Raw genomic sequence first — 21,300 nt, forward strand, 5'->3', positions numbered from 1 at the left:
TCTCAATAAATTGAAGCTTGGAAGTTAAGGGAAAAAAATTCTAGGCATGAAGATATTTCAACATGTCCAGGTAATAACAGGCATTAGGGAGAGAACACACTACACTTAGAACCTGAGTTTGGGTCCAAAGTTTCTAAACCAGACCACACAATTTTTGGTATAGTGTCACAATCGGTAGCTGTGCGTGGGTAAAATCAATGGTGAAGCCAAGGGGGAAAAAAGCCATTATTACAACACTGTTGTGGATAATTGTTGTTTCTGCTCTATAACCCGCTAGTTCATATGCCACTGTGATTATATAAAGCCAAGACAACAGGCAGGATAAATTCAACCACAAATACATTTGTTTCATCACAAGACCAGAGAGCAACATCTGTCTGAAGTCCACAAAGCATATTGCTTGATCCCTTCCCCATACTCTTAGAGGAACGCCAGTACCACCATCCACTTAGAGGAACGCCAATAGAGAGAGAGGGACCACCATCCTCTTAGAGGAACGCCAGTACCACCATCCTCTTAGAGGAACGAGAGAACACCATCCTCTTAGAGGAACGCCAATACCACCATCCTCTTAGAGGAACGCCAGTACCACCATCCTCTTAGAGGAACGCCACTCTTAAACCACCATCCTCTTAGAGGAACGAGTACCACCATCCTCTTAGAGGAACTCATTAGAGAGAGAGGGAGAGAGTACCACCATCCTCTTAGAGGAACGCTCATTAGAGAGAGAGGGAAGAACACACCACCATCCTCTTAGAGAGGGAACTCATTAGGGAGAGAACACACCATCCTCTTAGAGGAACGAACACACTCATTACCACCATCCTCTTAGAGGAAGAACACAATACCACCATCCTCTTAGAGGAACGCCAGTACCACCATCCACTTAGAGAAATGCCAATACCACCATCCTCTTAGAGGAACGCCAATACCACCATCCTCTTAGAGAACGCCAGTACCACCATCCTCTTAGAGGAACGCCAATACCACCATCCTCATTAGAGGAACGCCAGTACCACCATCCTCTTAGAGGAACGCCAATACCACCATCCACTTAGAGGAACACCAGTACCACCATCCTCTTAGAGGAACGCCAATACCACCATCCTCTTAGAGGAACGGAGAGACCACATCCTCTTAGAGAGAACGCCAGTACCACCATCCACTTAGAGGAAGAGCCAATACCACCATCCTCTTAGAGGAACGCCAATACCACCATCCTCTTAGAGCACATATGTCAGAGTCAAGGAGAGGGAGAGCCACATCCGGCCCGAGAGAAGGTTTTTTTACGGCCCCTGGGATGATCTTGATTTATTATTAGAACCGGCCCGCAGACCGCAGCAAGCCGGCAGCCCGCAGATCTTTACACGCACCAATACTACATTTCCCACAATGCAACGGTGACGCACCGAGCAGTAGGCTGCTTCATTTCAATATTTATTGGCACAGCAGTCGTCAGCATCACAGTAAAATTAACTTTCAGATACCCATCAAAAATGGCAAAACGGAAGGTGGACACTGAGAACCGGGGGTTTCAAACAAGGTGGGAGTCGGAGTATATGTTCACGGAGGTAGCTGGAAAACCTGTGTGTCTTCTGTGTGGAGAAAGTGTGGCGGTACTGAAAGAGTATAATCTGAGACGACATTATGAAACGAAACACGCGGACAAAAACAAGAATATGGACATGGAACAAAGGCTACAAAAGGCAGAGGAATTAAAACGAGGCCTCAAATCTCGACAGGCTCTGTTCAAAAAAGCCAAATCACAAGGCCAGGCTGCTGTCAAGGCCAGTTTTATTTTGGCAGAAGAGATCGCTAAATCAGCCCGGCCATTTACGGAGGGGATTTCATCAAAAACTGCATGATTAAAGTTTGTGAGGGAGAGAACACACTTTGCCCAGAAAAAAGGCAACTCTTTTTAAATGTGAGTCTGAGCAGAAACACCATTGCCGAGAGAGTAGACCAGTTGTCCATCAATCTAAAAGAGCAGCTTGTGAAAAAGGGAAAGATTTCATTGCATATTCCTTGGCTGTGGATGAGAGCACCGACATTTCTGACATTGCCCAGTTGTCAATTTTCATCCGCGGAGTGGACTCCAGCCTAAGCGTGACAGAGGAGAACACACTCATTTTTGGCTTTACGTCCTATGCATGGCACAACTACGGGGCATGATTTGTATGAAGAGGTGTCAAGATGTGTAAATGAGATGGAGCTGCCACATTAGAGAGAGGGGAAAAACTCATTGGGTTTGACAACCGACGGAGAACACACCTGCGATGTGTGGACACAGGAGCGGACTCATTGGCGAAGATAGGGAAAAGATGCAAGAGGAAAACGCGACAGGTGAGCTGACAGCTTATCATTGTATCATACACCAGGAAGCGTTGTGCGGTAAAGCCTTGAAAATGGAGCATGTAATGAGCATCATCACGCGCACAGTTAACACTTATCAGAGCCAAAGGTTTGAATCACCGCCAGTTCAAGGCATTTCTGACGGAGTTAGAAACACTCGGAGCATGGTGATTTGCCTTATCACAGGGAGAGGTGCGATGGCTAAGCCAGGGAAAGGTGCTTCAAAGATGAACGAGCATTAGTGAGGAGATTTGTCTGTTCTTGGACAGCAAAGGGAAAGACACAACACAACTCCGAGACGAAATGTTTCTGTGTGAAATGGCTTTTCTGTGTGACATTACGAGTCATCTGAATGCAATGAACTTGCAGCTGCAGGGTCAGATCATGTCATCTCTGATAAGTACAGTACAGTGAAGGCATTTAAAACCAAACTGACTCTGTGGGAGACGCAGATGCGGAAAGAAAATTTGAGCCACTTTCCCAGCTGCCAGACCATGAAAGAGAAGCTCTCTACCAGTGCGAGAGAGCGCACAGTTGGCTGATAAAATAGGTATGCTTGCCGCTGACTTTCGACGCCGATTTGCTGACTTTGAAGCACAAAAAAGCAGGTTGGAACTGCTCGGTAACCCATTTGCTGTTGACGTGGAAAGCTCACCACCAAACCTCCAAATGGAGTTGTTTGACCTCCAATGCAATGATGCACTGAGGGCAAAATATGCGGCAGTGGGTGCTGCGGAGAACACCCATTTCCTCCCGACACAATGCCCCAGCTAGAGAGAGAACACACGCATCCAGGCTGCTCAAACGTTGTCTATGTTTGGCAGCACATACCTGTGTGAACAACTTTTTTCTTTGATGAACCTGAACAAAACATCACACAGTTATACCCTATTCACACGCAACTAGTATCTCTAGAGAACGATAAGTATGTAATTATACCCCAGAACCAGAGGAAAAATTTTGGACAGTGTTAGTCGACTTACTGCTGAACACCTCCACTCAATTCTGAGGATTTCCTCAGCTCAGAGCCTTACCCCAAACATTGATGAACTTGTGGAAAAGATGGGACACCACCAAGTATCACCCTCAACCTCAAACAAGTGAACATTACTGTGCAATCACATATTTAGAGTTTTTTCAGTTCAAGTTTAAAAGTTAAAGTTTAATATTTGTTTTCACTGCATTTTACTTCTCCTTAAACAAAGTGTTGTTTTTGATTAATAGATTTTTGCACTTTATTTTATTGTATTTCAATCCAATTATATTTTAAAAATATTTCAGTTGAGTGGATGATAGAAAATTGCTATTATTGTTTTTTTCTTTGAAGTAAATTTAGCCCACTTTTGCTAAAATAGAAAATATAGGCTACTGATGGTGCCTTGAATACCGGTTTCTTTCATTTAATGTTCATGTTATGGGGATTTTTATATAAAGGAAATTTGTCTTTTGTGTCTGTTGAAAATTAAAGATTACTGACAGAGCCATAAGAAAATATTCCTTTATTTATCTGATCATATTGGAATATATTTGTTAGGTTTTCAGTAGGTTCAATTAGGTTCACTAGACTATATGAGGAACGTCATTTAAAAATTTTTCAATGAACATTCGAACAGTCCACCCTCGGCTTGAAGCTAAATTTTTTATTTGGAACCCTCCGTCCATTTGACTTTGACACCCCTGTCTTAGAGGAACGCCAATACCACCATCCACTTAGAGGAACGCCAATACCACCATCCTCTTAGAGGAATGCCAATACCACCATCCTCTTAGAGGAACGCCAGTACCACCATCCTCTTAGAGGAACGCCAATACCACCATCCTATTAGAGGAACGCCAATACCACCATCCTAATAGAGGAACGCCAACTCTTAGAGGAACGCGAATACCACCATCCTCTTAGTGGAACGCCAATACCACCATCCTCTTAGAGGAACGCCAGTACCACCATCCCCTTAGAGGAACGCCAATACCACCGTCCTCTTAGAGGAACGCCAATACCACCATCCTCTTAGAGGAACGCAATACCACCATCCTCTTAGAGGAACGCCAATACCACCATCCTCTTAGAGGAACGCCAGTACCACCATCCTCTTAGAGGAACGCCAATACCACCATCCTCTTAGAGGAACGCCAATACCACCATCCTCTTAGAGGAACGCCAATACCACCATCCTCTTAGAGGAACGCCAATACCACCATCCTCTTAGAGGAACGCCAATACCACCATCCTCTTAGAGGAACGCCAATACCACCATCCTCTTAGAGGAACGCCAATCCTCTTAGAGGAACGCCAACTCTTAGAGGAACGCCAATACCACCATCCTCTTAGAGGAACGCCAATACCACCATCCTCTTAGAGGAACGCCAATACCACCATCCTCTTAGAGGAACACCAATACCACCATCCTCTTAGAGGAACGCCAACCACCTCTTAGAGGAACGCCATACCACCATCCTCTTAGAGGAACGCTTAGAGGAAATACCACCATCCTCCTCTTAGAGGAACGCCAATACCACCATCCTCTTAGAGGAACGCCAATACCACCATCCTCTTAGAGGAACGCCAGTACCACCATCCTCTTAGAGGAACGCCAATACCACCATCCTCTTAGAGGAACGCCAATACCACCATCCTCTTAGAGGAACGCCAATACCACCATCCTCTTAGAGGAACGCCAATACCACCATCCTCTTAGAGGAACGCCAATACCACCATCCACTTAGAGGAACGCCAATACACCGTCCTCTTAGAGGAACGCCAATACACCATCCTCTTAGAGGAACGCCAATACACCATCCTCTTAGAGGAACGCCAATACCACCATCCTCTTAGAGGAACGCCAATACCACCATCCCCTTAGAGGAACGCCAATACCACCATCCTCTTAGAGGAACGCCAATACCACCATCCTCTTAGAGGAACGCCACCACCATACCACCATCCTCTTAGAGGAACGCCAATACCACCATCCTCTTAGAGGAACGCCAATACCACCACCAAAACGTAGAAACAAAAGCATTCACTGTGAAAGTTGATACATGTTGGCCCTTCGTATATACAGTGGTACTATGAATATACGTATATACATGGTGCCATGAAAAAGTATTTGCCCCCGTTCTGAGTTTCTCTATTTTTCATACTGAATGTTATCAGATCTTCAACCAAAACCTACTATTAGATAAAGGGAACCTGAGTTTACAAATGTATTCATATATGTTACGCAACACCCATTTCCCCAATTGCGTGAAAAAGTTAATTGTTAGTGGGCCAAAATTCCTCCACAGCAATGTGAGAGAGTGATCAACAACTACAGGAAGTATTTGTTTGCAGTCGTTGCAGCTCAATGTGGCACAACCAGTTATTGAGTGGAAGGGAGGCCACACAGGGGCATTGGGTTTTCCATAACCTTATGAAATAAATTAAATAAATATGTAAATATTGTGATTTGTTCCCTTTATCTAATACTAGGTTTTGGTTGATCTGATAACATTCAGTATCTAAAATGTGCAGAACACTTAGAAAGGGGATAAATATTTTTTCACGGTTCTGTAGGCTTTGAGCAGCACTTTGTTATAAGCATGCATTTATTTGACCTAGTTATTGTTTTCTTGCTCAATCCGCGAGTAACAAACGCAGACATTTCTCCCAATACACAGGGATGTCGATTCGCATGGGACTCTATTCAGAGGACCTTGGATTTAATCGATAAACTGTTTTTGTTTTTTCCCGGTTGGAATTATTATTCTCCTGCTTTGTAAAAATGACCCACATGGCATATTTGGACCGGACTTAAATGACGGATGTGGTGATTTGTGCTTGTGCACATAATTGTACGTCCCGATCCTCCCCAGTAAAACAAATCCTGAGCGAATAGGGCTATAGGCGCAACCGGCTGTTGCCACACATCAACAAAACAGTTTGTAAAAACATCAAAGAGATCAAAGTTAACACAATGTTGAGGTGCCAAATGGGGCATATCTCCTGGCATTTGGCATGAAATTAAATCTCTGAAATCTGTACAGTAAATTCACATAAAATACAGCTGGAAAACAGGCTCCAAGACAGCTTCTGCCCCCTAGCCATAAGACTGCTAAATAGTTCATTAATGGTTACCTAAACCATTGATCTGGTACTCCCTGTATATATCTCCACATTGATCTGGTACTCCCTGTATATATCTCCACATTGATCTAGTACTCCCTGTATATATCTCCACATTGATCTGGTACTCCCTGTATATAGCTACACATTGATCTGGTACTCCCTGTATATAGCTACACATTGATCTGGTACTCCCTGTATATAGCTACACATTGATCTGGTACTCCCTGTATATATCTCCACATTGATCTGGTACTCCCTGTATATAGCTACACATTGATCTGGTACTCCCTGTATATAGCTACACATTGATCTGGTACTCCCTGTATATAGCTACACATTGATCTGGTACTCCCTGTATATAGCTACACATTGATCTGGTACTCCCTGTACTCGGCTCCCGAGTGGGGCAGCGGTCTAAGACACTGCATCTCAGTGCAAGAGGCGTCACTACAGTCCCTGGTTCCCGAATCCAGGCTGTATCACATCCGGCCGGGATTGGGAGTCCCATAGGGCGTTGCACAATTGGCCCAGCGTCGTCCGGGTTTGGCCGGAGTAGGCCGTCATTGAAAATGAGAAGTTGTTCTTAACTGACTTGCCTAGTTAAATAAAGGTATAGCTCCTTTCTTGTGTATTTTATTCCTCTTGTTACTATTTTCACGGTTAAGTCTACACCCGTTGTATTCGGTGCATGTGACATACATTTTTGTTAGATTTGAGAAAAAGCTGTAATTCTAGACGACTTTTGTATATTCTGTTGCATAATGACATGTTTATAATATTTAGTGTAATTCCAGATTTTCCAGGCTTTGGGAAAGGGAAGTTATTTGGGATTATTAGTGTGTGTGTGTGTGTGTGGCGCAGACGCGATGCCTCTGGAATGTCATCAGCTTGTCAGCATCACTGAGAGCTGTGTAGTGGAGGTTAGTGTAGCCAAAGCATTATTTTAAAACTCCCTTGTTCTTGACAAGGCCTCCATATTCTTCCCTGGCTCCACCATCCTGCAGCTGTCCTTTTAAATGAGTGTGAAATGGTGAAAATCACCACCATGATATGGCTCCTGGATGTATCAATGTGTTGGCTTTCATATCTTTTTCCTCTCTTTTTCATAGTGCGCCTTTCTGGCTCTCTACACACACGCACACGCACACACACACACGCACACACACACGTGTTTTCTTTGGCTTCCAGTCAAGTTCTGCCCTTGACTTTCTTTTACATTTTTACAGTTTAGTCATTTAGTAAATGCTTACTCTTAGAGCAAGTCACATTGGCTGTGTTATTTTGTGGAGCTGTGTTCTGTTTCCTCCTAACAGAAGAGTGATCAATTATCAAATGCCTCGAAAAAATGCAAAGCTCACTAAACATGTTTTAATTGTATTGAAATGTCACCTTTGTCTGTCGTCTGGTCATCTGGTACTGTGTAGGCTGTTTGGTGAACACTCACCAATAGTTCGGTGTCTTCATGTTACAAATAGCTATTCAATCATTGGTGAGTAGTCACAGGGAATTTTGTCAACCCAGTACAAAAAGCTCTGTGTGCCGCTGATTTCAGACGAAAGCAGAACCCTGCAGCCACCACTAGTGCCCCTGACCGACAGTATTCCACCTCTCAGGTGAGTGTGTTCTGGAGGATTGGTACAGAGAGAATGACTAGCCTCCATCGCTAATGTTTTTACAGATCTGATCATTAGGTCCCACTTTAAACAAAGTACAACTTATAAAGGCTACATAGGCACTACATAAATGCTTCGCAAATCTATAAGCGTATGTCATACTCTATAAATTCTGTGTAAAAGGTGACAGGTCCTTCCCACTGTAGGGTGAGCTGCCAAATGTCATAACACACTATGTTTATACACAATTGATAAATGCGCTTCTAGATTTGTGAAGCCTTTATGTGGTGTTTATGTAGCCTTTATGTATGCTTTATTTATGCCTTTATAAGTTGTACTTAGTTTATAGTGGGCCTATTTCAATTTTTCGTAACACTTAAGTGCCAACTGAAATACTTTTTCATGCAACAACACTATTGAAGTGCATGTTAGTGATGGAAAATGTTTGACGGTCAATGTGTTGAATATGTCAAGTGTTGAATATGTCAACTGTGATTTTTCCTGTCTCTCCACAGAACAGTAGGTTAAATGTCTGTTGTAGGCCAGTCAACAGCAAATCTATCCCGAAGTTGGACATGTCATCTAGCAGGTATGAAGAGGTTGATGTCGAGAATAGAGGACATGATATTTGCGTGTTTATGTGTACTTAGTTTGTTCGGATCCAATTTTGTAGTGAGAAACCTCTGACAACACATTAGGTGAATATTTTAATTAAAGTGTATGGTTTCCCAGATACCAAGTTAAGTCTTGGACAAAAAGCCCTTTCAATGCAACTTTTCCATTGATTAATGCTTTTTATTCCAAGACGAGGCTTGATCTGTGTTCTGGAAACCAGCCCTTGGGTTATAGAAAGATGTGAATTCTCAGGTTTGATGGCTTTTCGTCACATATTTTTAGTGACAGGACGCCATCCAAGTTGTTGACCCAGGTAGCGGTGTCCAAACCACAGCCAGCCCCCATCTCCGCCAGAGAGCTTGAACTGCAGGTAGAGTCAACAGAACAATAATCCATACTCCCTTTTTAAGGTGCACTCTATTTGATGAAACCAGTCAATTCAATAAATCGTTATCGTCCCCAAAAGGTCATTCGATTACATCAATTACAAGACAAAGTACAGTGACACACATCACATTTGCACAAAGACTGGCAGACATAAGAAAAGAATACAAAATAAATAACATGTAGAACACTTACAAGATCATTGTCCATAATAAGTATGTAAGTCCCCATCAATGTGCTGCCTCCCATAGAAATATATGCTGTGAAACGTGATCTTGCAGAGCCTCTCGTTTCATAGTCAGTGTACTGTAATTTCAGATAGGATTCAAAAGAAAAGCAGGCTTCTCGTATGCTGCCTGTAGCTCATTGCATTACATGTCATAATTTGTTGATTCTTGCTGATGTTCCTCTCTTGTAAATATCTCTGTAATTTGTTGTTCCATAGACGGCGTTGTACGCCAAGCTGGTTGCTGAACGACAGAAACTGGCCAGTGAGAAGGACATCCCACCGGCCATACTGGCCACCAACAAAATCCTCCTGGAAATGGCCAAGATGAGGTACAGTGGGTTGATGGGGGTCTGCCTTCATGTATGGTGACTCACTTCGTCCTGTTCACTTGTCAGGAGTCGGTAGTCATAATTAGTTTTGAATTTAGTGGGACATGTACAGTCCCAGTCAAAAGTTTGGACACCTACTCGTTCAAGGTTTTTTTTTTCTACATTGTAGAAAAGTAGTGAAGACATTAAAACTATGAAATGACACATGGAATCATGTAGTAACCAAAAAAAGTGTTAAACAAATCAAAATGTATTTTAGATTCTTGAAAGTAGCCACCCTTTGCCTTCATGTGAACTGTCGTTTCTCTTTGCTTTTTTGAGCTGTTCTTGACACAATATGGACTTGGTCTTTTACCAAATAGGGCTATCTTCTGTATACCAACCCTACCGTGTCACAACACAACTGATTGGCTCAAACGCATTAAGAAGGAAAGAAATTCCACAAATTAACTTTTAACGAGGCACACCTGTTAATTGAAATGCATTCCAGATGACCTCATGAATATTTTGATTTAACATTACAAGATTCCATATGTGTTATTTCATAGTTCTGATGTCTTCACTATTATTTTACAATGTGTTAAAAGGAAAACCCTTGAATGAGTAGGTGTGTCCAAACGTTTGACTGGTAATCAAACGTTTTCAGGTTAACAACGCTGGTGGTCAAAACGGGTCATAGCCACAGACCTCCCTGGTTCTTTGGCCAGATCTGTGTTCATTCATTCATAAATGTAATTATCATTTCACATTCTGCTGTATTAAAATAACTACTAGTGAGTAATAATCTCTTTTTAAGAATGTAATCATCTTTAAATGTCAACATGGAAAATAGTTTTTAAAAATCAGTGTACTCTTTGCTAGTTGATGTTGATGTTGGTGTTGGTGTTTTGCAGGCCGTGCACTGTGTCCAGTCTGAAGCAAGTGGATGGTGTTTCTGAGGCAAAGTCCAGCATGCTTATACCCTCCTCAAAACCATAGCAAGTTTCTGTGAGCTTCACAACTTGAAGGTAAGTCATGTCCATAATTGAGACAGGCATAGGCTATGATTCGACTAACATAAACCATAAGTTAATCCTACATGATCATAACAATTGGCCTCATTACGTGTTCCTAAATGTGTTTTCCCAGATTCTACTACCAACAACATGGCAAACCACACATTGGCTGGTACTTGTACAGACTATTGTTGTTGTTGTACATTCAACAATGTCTTAAACTCTTGTCTGTTGTCCAGGTGGACTCCTCGATTCTAGCTTCAGCCCCAGGTCCAGAGAGCGTTAGAGGGGCGGTGACTGGGAGGTCCTCCTCTCTACCTAACAGTATTGCCATCACCTACAGACTGTTCCAGGAGGAGGGAAAGAGCATGGTTAGAGAGCCCTGTTTAGTCCTGACTACATGAAATGGGCATCTCGTTTTATTTATTTCAATTGTAGATCGTATCCTTTTCACAATGTCATACCATTAAGAAGCACGCTATGCTTGCTGGGAGAATCTTTCTACATGAGCCTTTCTCCTACAGTTTCTACAACTATGGTGGAAGTCAAACCAGGCCAGTACGGCTCTACTTAGTTTGGTATAATAAAAAATATCTATATTTTCAATTTAGGGCTGTATTCAAATTTGATATACATACCACCACTAACATGCATATATCTGGACATCGAGGACGATGGACGATTTAGGTGCACAGACATGAATTCAATTTCCACCTACTGTGCTCCTCAACTGACACCGTCCATTATGAGCACTAGAGGCATGTAAAGTGTTGTTCTTAAAGATATGTGTGTGTTGTGTTCAGAGGCAGGTGTCTGATGTCCGCAGTTTACCCGTTGCTGTGCTAGAAACTCAGCTGATCCAGGCCTTCAGGGCAAACCACCCACTGGACACAGAGAGAGCTGGTCTAACAACCGCCATACGAACTACTGTCAGCCGCATCATCCAGTCACACCCTGTCAACTCTGGTACGGACATGTCACTTCCTGTATCGCTCAAAATAAGATTAGATCTCAAAGTCTTATCTAGGTTGAGAAAAACTCTACATTAAACACTAGCCTGGTCCCAGATCTGTTGTCTCCTTCTGTAGCCTGGTCCCAGATCTGTTGTCTCCTTCTGTAGCCTGGTCCCAGATCTGTTGTCTCCTTCTGTAGCCTGGTCCCAGATCTGTTGTCTCCTTCTGTAGCCTGGTCCCAGATCTGTTGTCTACTTCTGTAGCCTGGTCCCAGATCTGGTCCCAGTTCTGTTGGTCCCAGAGTTGTCTATCTGTTATCTCCTTCTGTAGCCTGGTCCCAGATCTGTTGTCTCCTTCTGTAGCCTGGTCCCAGATCTGTTGTCTCCTTCTGTAGCCTGGTCCCAGATCTGTTGTCTACTTCTGTAGCCTGGTCCCAGTTCTGTTTATGCTCTTGCCAACTCCATTGTTGTCATTGTGAAGGGGCAGAAACAGACTGTTCCAGGCTACTTTCAACTTTATTTACCAAGATAAGATTGTTTATCACGTCCTGACATGGTTTAGGGCCAGCAGATTTCCCAGATCAGAAACAACTCCTGAGAAGGAGTGCTTTTCTTGGATCAGGTTCCCCCTCTTTTTCAATATGATGTAAAAGTCAAAACCGATCCAAGACCTGTACTTTTACTCTGAGACGCGTCGGCTACATTAATACAGGCAGCCTAATTCTGATATTTTTTTTTATCTAATTGAGAACCCTCCCCCCCTTCTTTCTCTCCACACTGACAAACCTTGTCGCTCTTGACTAACGTATCCTCTCCCCAGACCTCAGTGACATCAAAGCCATTCGAGCCAGAGTCCCCGACGACATTAGCACCTTCCTCATCCAGTTGACTGTGGAGCTGCTGCAGAGACAGGGGATGCCCACGGCCCCACCTGCTGTTTCCACCAGCCTACAGCAGCCTGAGCTCACCTGGATAGAACCCGAGGTCAATATAAGATTTTTGTTATATAATATCTGTCAATTAGCAGACGCTTTTATCTAGGGATTCACAAATACGCATCGGTCCCAGATTCAAGTGTTTAAGATACTAGTGCATTGGTCCACGGACTCCAAACTGATCCAAATGTAGGATGCATCGGTCAGGAAAGCAATTCAAACGTTACGAATCGCCGGTTCACTAACAGTTGTTGCTCATATTACGGTCTGCCTTCCGAAAACATCTTATGTGACATGTGACCTGATCTTGCACATCTGCTCTTTGCCTTCAGCATTCAAATGCTAAAATGGCTTGTACGATATATGGCTTTATTAGTTGTGACCACAAAACTATCACATGACATAGGCGCTGTTGGAAATGGTGTTTTTACCAGAATAGAAAAGAGAACTCACCTGGCTATACCTGCTGAATGGGGATTACAATAGATTTGATTTAGATTTTTCAGGTTCACCATCCGAAATAGTTTTAGTTAACAATCAGTGTTTTATGGTCATTTTTAGATATACAGGGTAAAGTTGATGATTTCATTACAAGGACAGCAATCACGTTTTACGAGGTGCGCTGCATCGCTGATGCGGGAGGAAAGAAATGATGTTACTTCCAAACGGTCAAAACCAATCCATTTTGAGATGGGGGGAGGAAATTGTGATAAACTCAGCAAAAAAAATAATTTCCTCTCACTGTCAACTGTGTTAATTTTCAGCAAACTTAACATGTGTAAATATTTGTTTAACAAGATTCAATAACTGAGACATAAACTGAACAAGTTCCACAGACATGTGACTAACAGAAATATAATATAATAATGTGTCCCTGAACAAAAGTCAAAATCAAAAGTAACAGTCGGTATATGGTGTGGCCACCAGCTGCATTAATTACTGCATTGCATCTCCTCATCATGGACTGCACCAGATTTGCCAGTTCTTGCTGTGAGATGTTAACCCACTCTTCCACCAAGGCACCTGCAAGTTTCCGGACATTTCTGGGGGGAATGGCACTAGCCCTCACCCTCCGATCTAACAGGTCCCAGACGTGCTCAATGGGATTGAGATCCGGGCTCTTCGCTGGCCATGGCAGAACACTGGCATTCCTGTCTTGCAGGAAATCACACACAGAACAAGCAGTATGTCTGGTGGCATTGTGGCTGGTGGCATTGTCATGCTGGAGGGTCATGTCAGGATGAGCCTGCAGGAAGGGTACCACATAAGGAGGATGTCTTCCCTGTAATGGACAGCATTGAGATTGCCTGCAATGACAACAAGCGCAGTCCAATGATGCTGTGACACACCGCACCAGACCATGTGGTGTACCAAAATGCAATGACGCTGTCGTGATCGAAGCGTTACACCACTGTATTGCCTTGGTTTATTTCTCCTTCGTTGGGGTACAAATGGTGTAAGTGTCTCATGAGGGTCTCGCTCCCCTGTAGTCAGCACGGATCCTACTTTCTGATTAGAAATGCACTGATGCCAGGTAGTTTATTCATCCTTATCAAGCCTAGAATGTAGCCATCATTTGATGTACATATCACTGCTCCTGATGAACAACGCTACTATCTACCGTGCCTTAAAGTTTTCACACCCCCTGACTTTTTCCACAGTTTGTTGTGTTACAGCCTGAATTGAAAATGGATTAAATTGAGATTTTGTGCCAGTGGTCTACACACAATACCCCATAACGCCAAAGTGGAATTATGTTTGGAGAAATGTTTACAAATAAAATGAAAGCTGAAATGTCTTGTGTCAATAAGTATTCAACCCCTTTGTTACGGCAAGCCTAAATAAGTTCAGGTGAAAAAAATGTGCGTCACAAGTTGCATGGACTCACGTTGTGATAAGTGTTACTGCACATTTCACCGTGGATATATGTCATTTTATATTCAGATTGTGTCCGTGACAAAGCCTTCTCAGCTAATGTATGCCTTTCAAATACACCTGTGTGACAGTTAATTTCTCAGCGTGGTTGATAACAACTCCCTCAAGGTGAAGGTATAATGACATCTCCAGCCCTAAAGTTGTGCCCTATAGTCTCTATCTCTCTCTCTTTCTGTACATGTCCTCTTTCTCTCTTTCCCCACTCTCTTCTCCTCCTCCTCCTCCTCCTCTCCCTCTATGGCCACTCTCGTCAGTGCAGAGCACAATCTCTCAGGCTGCTCTCGTCCCCATTAAGGGGACAGGCTTTACAGGCTAGGCTGACATCTGGTGCCATCCTCTCAGACTGATTACTACAGGGGACCTTAAAGGCTGACGCAGCACGACAAGCCCGGCCCCATGCCCCAGCCAAGCTTCATGACCCAGCCTGGCCCCTGTCCTCAGCCCCACTGCCCTCTCCAGATGTGAAAGCAGCTTGGGAGGTTTTTCACACCACTGGCCCACTTCTACATGGGAGTCATCTCCCTCGTTGCTGTTGAGTCCATGTTAGTGGCTCATAGTGATATTTGACACTGTCAGTTTGGGTAGGATTTCGTTGCAGTTGTTAATACTAGCTCCTAATGGAATCCAGCTCTCAAGTCATATGTGACATCATTCACTAGCACTAAGTAGGCACTTCATTTGTGTGTTTCTTCCAGGACAAACCGGTGAGAGAACTTTCCGTCAACAAGCCAGTGAGGATAGAAAAAGACCCAGCCCAGCCTGCCCCAGTAGAGCTATCGCCAGCCCCCATCAAACTATCCCCAGCCCAGCCATCCCCAGTGGAGCTATCCCCAGCCCAACCGGTTGGTTGGTTAGCAGTCGGACTCCCAGACGAGATGGAGATGAGTATGGAAGAGGATGACCTGTTCAGGGATCTTCCAATGCCAGAGGTAATGTTCAGCTAACAAAGACAAACTGATTTAAAACGAGCCTGTACTTTTTACACCAATACTCCTCTGCGGAAACCTATCTTCATTTGTGGACTAACATGATTTGCAGTATGTCTCAGTCAATGTGTCTCCTACTAAAGATGATGTCTTTTCTCTCCCTGGTAGGAAGTGGGTCCCGTCTCAGAGTATGTCCTTGCACCTAAGGCTCTTACTGCAGCCGCCAAGTCTGTCCCCCAAACCAGTGCAGTGAAGCTGGCATCCTGGAACCAAGAGCCACTGGATGATGACACACAGGAACTCTTCAGTGACTCCCCTCAGGTAGAACTTATTGACTTGCTGTTGTGTGTTTCTCTCAGCCTAGAAAAAGTGGATTTCACTCACGATATGAAACGATGTACCAGACCTATTATTTCAGCGAGATAGACACGTTTGATTCACAAACATAACAAGTGTCAATGTGTAGGGTACGTGATGATACAGAAAATATTTCTTACATTTCAACAAAGGCCATGAATACCTATTATTTTCAATGGATCACTTTTTAAGACATTAACTGTGGATTTAATCATCAATAAGGCAGAGGAGGTTAAATATCTGCTCTCATCAGCATCCGGCTTCCATCAACTTAATAATTGGCTCCCAGAAATCCCTTTCCTTGCATTAAAGAAACGACTCAGTAAGCCTTTTCAAAACCCTGGGAAAACTCCAGTCTGTACTTCCAGTGTGTGGCGCTCTCTAGGTCAATGTCAGTGCTCTTGTTCAACTGTTGATCTCTCTTCCCAGGGTGTCCACGCTAAGGTCCTCATTTCCACGTATAATTGGATGGAGCTGAACTCATTAGCATAAATCCAGTTGGTAATACCGTCCATCAAGCCCAATTCTATCTCACCCACTCCTGTAGCTAAAGGCCCTCAATAGAAAGGGAAGTAGTGTCATTGACCCACTGAAAGGATGTGTTATGCATCCACGAACTGGTCGTTTTGTAGTCATTCTGGTGTCCGTCTGGCAGTGTGACTAGAAATACCGTCACACAGTTGTGGTGATAAGATGGTCGCCACTGGTTCATCTTTAGACCCCTGCCAGTTGTGGTTTTCACAGCGCAACAGAGCAGATTGTTTGACAGCTGTTTAATGGCGACGATTGCGTGCAACTTAAGAGATCTCCCTGATGACACAGGTGGTGATTTTGTGCTCTGACATGCAGGAATTCACCATAAATCCAAAACATTAACAGATCTGCGCCAGATGAGCCCACAGCACGATGTCCACCCGCCCCAGTCAGGCGAACACACAGACCCTCTGGTTAATGCAGAGTTAATTGTTATTTGCCACAAAGGGCTTTGTTTATTTGTGACGTTCTCCAGAGGGTCGTGACCCTTGGATCTCGCTAATCCCACACGGGAGGATCGATGGAAACGCGGTGTCCCCCGTCTAACGAGATGAGTGTGCCCTGGCTTTGCCTGGAGCTGGTTTACGTTTAACCTCTGACCTGGGGTCAGCGCTCAGCGGGAGCATCTTGAGCGCCCTTTGACCTCCTTTAACCCCATCAGTCCCGAGACCCCTGCAAAAATCGGCTTTTCATTTATCTGACTTTCATTTATCTGCATGTCCAGTCCTTATATTGAGCCTCACAATGAATTGTTGTACCATGTCCTGTTCAGGACAACCAGAGCTACAAGTAGAACACAACACTATTTGATATAAACTGTTGCATTCATGAGTTTTATGGACAAATATCAATAAAAAAAAATATATAAAGTCCACCAAAGCAAAAACCTGATAAATGAGTTTATAGAAGGCTGTAAGTACAGAAATGGTTTGCTCTATGGGAAATTAATATCCAACTAGTCAGTGACTACTGTGTTGAGTTTGACAGCAACTTATTACAGTATATGATTTCCCTTTTTTGAACCCCTTACCATAATGACTCTTATATAACAAAATCTGTGTTTGTGAGTCTCAGCTTTTCATAGCTTTTTAATAGATTGTAGCTCAAACCAATCGGATTTTATAGACGTTTTTGTCAAAAGACCCGGCCCCCTTCGGGATCCGCCCTTGTCTCATAAACACCGCTCTGGCTCAGCCCTCTTTTTAGCTCAAACACACCATGTTTAAAAGGGGTTAGAAGTCCAAATGGCGCCGGCGTCGTGGTGGGACTCGTGGGTTAAAGGCCACTGGACACCCCTGCTGTGGCGAGGGTCTGCAGTGGTCAAGAGCTGGAACCAGGTGTGGACAGAACAGTCTGCAGTGGTCAAGAGCTGGGACCGGGCTGCAGTGGTCAGCAGACTGTTGAGTTTGTCTGTCTCTCCACAACTGACTGCATTTCTTCACCATGATCAATTTGAGTTTGTTTTTTTATCAGTGTTTCTCATCAAAGAAAAACCCTCAATCATTCACTGTTGATGTGAATGTGTACTTGAAAGCTTTCTTTTTTCCACCTTCTCCGCACGCTCCACTGTGCCTGCCTCCTATTCATGGTAACCTGTAGATCAATATGTGCATTAGAGCTCCCTCTAAATAGATCAACAACCGGATCTGTTCTCCCCTTCACCGAGCGGTGGCGGTGAGGTCACTAAAGATTTAGCACCAATGAGATTGAGGGAGACTAACAAAAAAAAAATGCTCTCCTCAAGGAAATTACATTTAGAGGGGTCAGATAAACGGCTTAGGAGGAATTGTGATGGATGGTAATCCGATGTTGGATAGCACGCTTGTGTGTCTTGTATTGATGCAGTTGCGTGCATGAGACTCACATAGACCTACAATGGACTGCGGACACTAGACCAAAGGAGGATCCTGGAAGTCCAGTTTAGTCTCCAGGTCCAACCAATTGTAGCAGTCTAGCAATGCATTATTGTCTCTCGGCACATTTGGACGTTACAAATTTGTGCTGGTACATATTTCCTATACTCCATTATGACATGCCCATCAAATAGATTGAAGTCCAGATCCCGTTTTTATCATGCTGTGTGGCCAAGAGATCTATTTCTCATATAGACTTTATACAGTTGTTTTGACACCAGCTTGTTTATTTTATTGTGGTTGGTTTTCAATCACAGGACCAGGACACTAATATGCCAGCTTTGTTTTTAGAACTCTTCGTCGTATATATCAGAGGTGCCACAGACGGGGGGTTTATTGTCTGAGGTTTGTGTGCATTCCTCAACCTCTATTTATTTTGTAGCTTAAGTCATTCTGGCCTTCTAAGCATGTTTGTATCTCTGACTTGAGGAGACACAGAGAGTCACTGAGAACCCCTGAGCTTTTCAGTAAGAGTAGTGTTATCGGCTGCATGGCGTCTCTATTTACCCAACCAATAGGTCACGTACTGTAGGTCGGACTCCTAACCCAGTGTGGTTTATTCACCAGAGCTACTTTTTCTAATCTCTGTCTAGCTTCAGGAGACACCACAAGCCTCACCATAAAATAACTTGTTCTTATAAAGGTAAATATAAATACAAAAATTGCTGTTTTTGTTAATTATGTTAACAGCACGTACCTTTAATGGGTGTTAAGTACGCATATTAGAAGTTACTTCAAATCTAATTTGATTTATAGAAGACATTTCTTACAACAAATAATAAAAGCTGGGAAATGTTAAACACAACGGTTCTATGGACAAATAAAATCGAGGGGGGGGTTAATTGCATCCATCATCCATCCATCCGACCGGAGGTGGGGAAACACTGGGGCGCGACCGGAGGTGGGGAAACACTGGGGGGCGACCAGAGGTGGGGAAACACTGGGGGCGCAAAACCAGAGGTGGGGAAACACTGGGGGCGTGTTTTCCATGGGAGGTGGGGAAACGCTGGGGGCGACCGGAGGTGTAATTAAGATGGGAAACACTGGTAGGGGCGACCAGAGGTGGGGAAACACTGGGGGGCGACCAGAGGTGGGGAAACACTGGGTGGCGACCGGAGGTGGGGAAACACTGGGTGGCGACCGGAGGTGGGGAAACACTGGGGCGCGACCGGAGGTGGGGAAACACTGGGTGGCACTGGGGGGAGGTGGGGAAACACTGGGTGGCGACCAGAGGTGGGGAAACACTGGGGGGGAAACACTGGGGCGACCTGAGGTGGGAAACGGAGGTGGGGAAACACTGGGGGGCGACCGGAGGTGGGGAAACGCTGGGGGCGGCCCAGAGGTGGGGAAACACTGGGGGCGACCGGAGGTGGGGTGGGGGGGAAGGTGGGGAAACGCTGGGGGGCGGAGGTGGGGAAACGCTGGGGGCGGAGGTGGGGAAACGCTGGGGGGCGACCGGAGGTGGGGAAACGCTGGGGGGCGACCGGAGGTGGGGAAACGCTGGGTGGCGACCGGAGGTGGGGAAACACTGGGGGGCGACCGGAGGTGGGGAAACGCCGGGGGGCGACCGGAGGTGGGGAAACGCCGGGGGGTGACCAGAAGTGGGGAACGCTGGGTCTGGGGATAGAAAGGTCACTTAATCAGTGTAGAGCTTTGATAGTTTTCAGTGGACTCATTGTTGTCAATACATGTTCATCTCTCCACAGAATGTCAGCCAGCCGGCGAAGAGAAAACTACCAGACTGGGCTGAACTACCAAGAGGTTCAAGTTCTTTGGCCTGTACAAAGAAAACCAAAAAGAACAAAGGACTTTTTTCGTAACTGACCAGTGACCAACAAATTATTCTTACTGACCAAATGTTTCTTATTTTCTTTATTAAAAAATAGCAAATAAGGTGTTGATTTCCAGCTTAACAATGTAACATAGCAGACTAATTAATGTAAAACATGTCATTATGTAAAACTTCTTGTAATAAAGATACAACTTGAATGTACAGTATTTTAGAGGTAATCATTGGGTAGTATGATTGAGTCATGGAGTAATCTTATTTCTTAATGAGTTGCATCTTGTTAAATTAGTACCCGCAAGTGAGAAGTACCTAATGTAACTGTGCCAAGTTGATAAGATAATTATTAGTATGTTGTAAAATATACAACTCGTTAACATATGTATCATTGGTAAAATGACCTTTTCACAGAGATCATTCAGTTTGTTGCTGAGCTAAGGTATTTGTCATTCATTCAAATCCTGTACAGACCTTCAATAATTACATTTTAAGGTTAAGAGATTAGCAAATACAGGGCTTTTACATCCATGTGGACATTTTAATCCTGGTTCAGATTAGTGTGTCTGCAGACACTACTTTCTATTGAGAGTAACTGGCAAGACTTAATTTGTCACAGTTTGATCCTGGTGGGAAGAGAACTGTACCAATTATAAGACTATCAAATGCTGATTTCCTGTTCTGGAGGCTCTTTTAAAGTTTGAGACCTGACCATTTTTAAAAACAGGAGAGGTTCAGAGTAGATCTGATCACTTAATGTTTACAGATTATAGTGGTTCTCTTTGCTTCACATTTTGCCTGGATAAAAGACATCACAGTTCATAGTGATTCTTGCAGTAAAGCCACGACTGCATGTGTATCCGTGCATTGGCCAGTACTACTGCAGTTATTATGACCTCTAAATTTGCTCAACTATGCAATGTCTAGCTAAACTAAACAAAAGTCCTCTCAATCAAGCTCTAACATAAATTATTATATACTGTATGAATGGTTTATTTTTTAATATCAACTGTATTTGAGCATGTATTTTTGTAGTAAATTATGCATTTAACTTTTTGTTGAGGGTAACAAAAATAAAATCCACCCTCTTCTTGGAAACACAATATAGGGGGGAAAGAAATCAATATCACCATTGTGGCCATAGTGCTATCTCAGAAGTGCATCTCATGCTGACCAAAATAGACTTGACTGAATCTAAGTATCTCCTGTACCAATACTATAGATTTCCATTGGGTGCTGTGGCTAAAGTGAAACCCCCTTTGAGGTAAATCTAAACAGCCTTCCTTCTTTGGCTCAGAGTGGCAGAGTCAGCGATTACTTTACATTAGTTAACTGCCTCGGAT

At 43.8% G+C, this 21,300-nt stretch overlaps 1 protein-coding gene across 1 annotated transcript in view; it reads left to right on the forward strand.

The window, feature by feature from the left end:
* Nucleotides 1–20,189, forward strand: part of wrn (WRN RecQ like helicase) — a 41,121-nt gene extending 20,932 nt beyond the window's left edge. The window contains 12 exon segments of the mRNA XM_064943461.1: nucleotides 8,010–8,070; nucleotides 8,586–8,659; nucleotides 8,968–9,055; nucleotides 9,515–9,627; nucleotides 10,521–10,588; nucleotides 10,591–10,634; nucleotides 10,862–10,993; nucleotides 11,426–11,588; nucleotides 12,395–12,558; nucleotides 15,140–15,373; nucleotides 15,539–15,691; nucleotides 19,881–20,189. Coding sequence (XP_064799533.1) covers nucleotides 8,010–8,070; nucleotides 8,586–8,659; nucleotides 8,968–9,055; nucleotides 9,515–9,627; nucleotides 10,521–10,588; nucleotides 10,591–10,634; nucleotides 10,862–10,993; nucleotides 11,426–11,588; nucleotides 12,395–12,558; nucleotides 15,140–15,373; nucleotides 15,539–15,691; nucleotides 19,881–19,994 — 1,408 coding nt within the window. The 3' untranslated portion in view covers nucleotides 19,995–20,189.
* The last annotated feature ends 1,111 nt before the right edge of the window (nucleotides 20,190–21,300 follow it).

The sequence above is a fragment of the Oncorhynchus masou genome, chromosome 28 (assembly GCF_036934945.1).
Source record: "Oncorhynchus masou masou isolate Uvic2021 chromosome 28, UVic_Omas_1.1, whole genome shotgun sequence".
Taxonomy (NCBI): domain Eukaryota; kingdom Metazoa; phylum Chordata; class Actinopteri; order Salmoniformes; family Salmonidae; genus Oncorhynchus; species Oncorhynchus masou.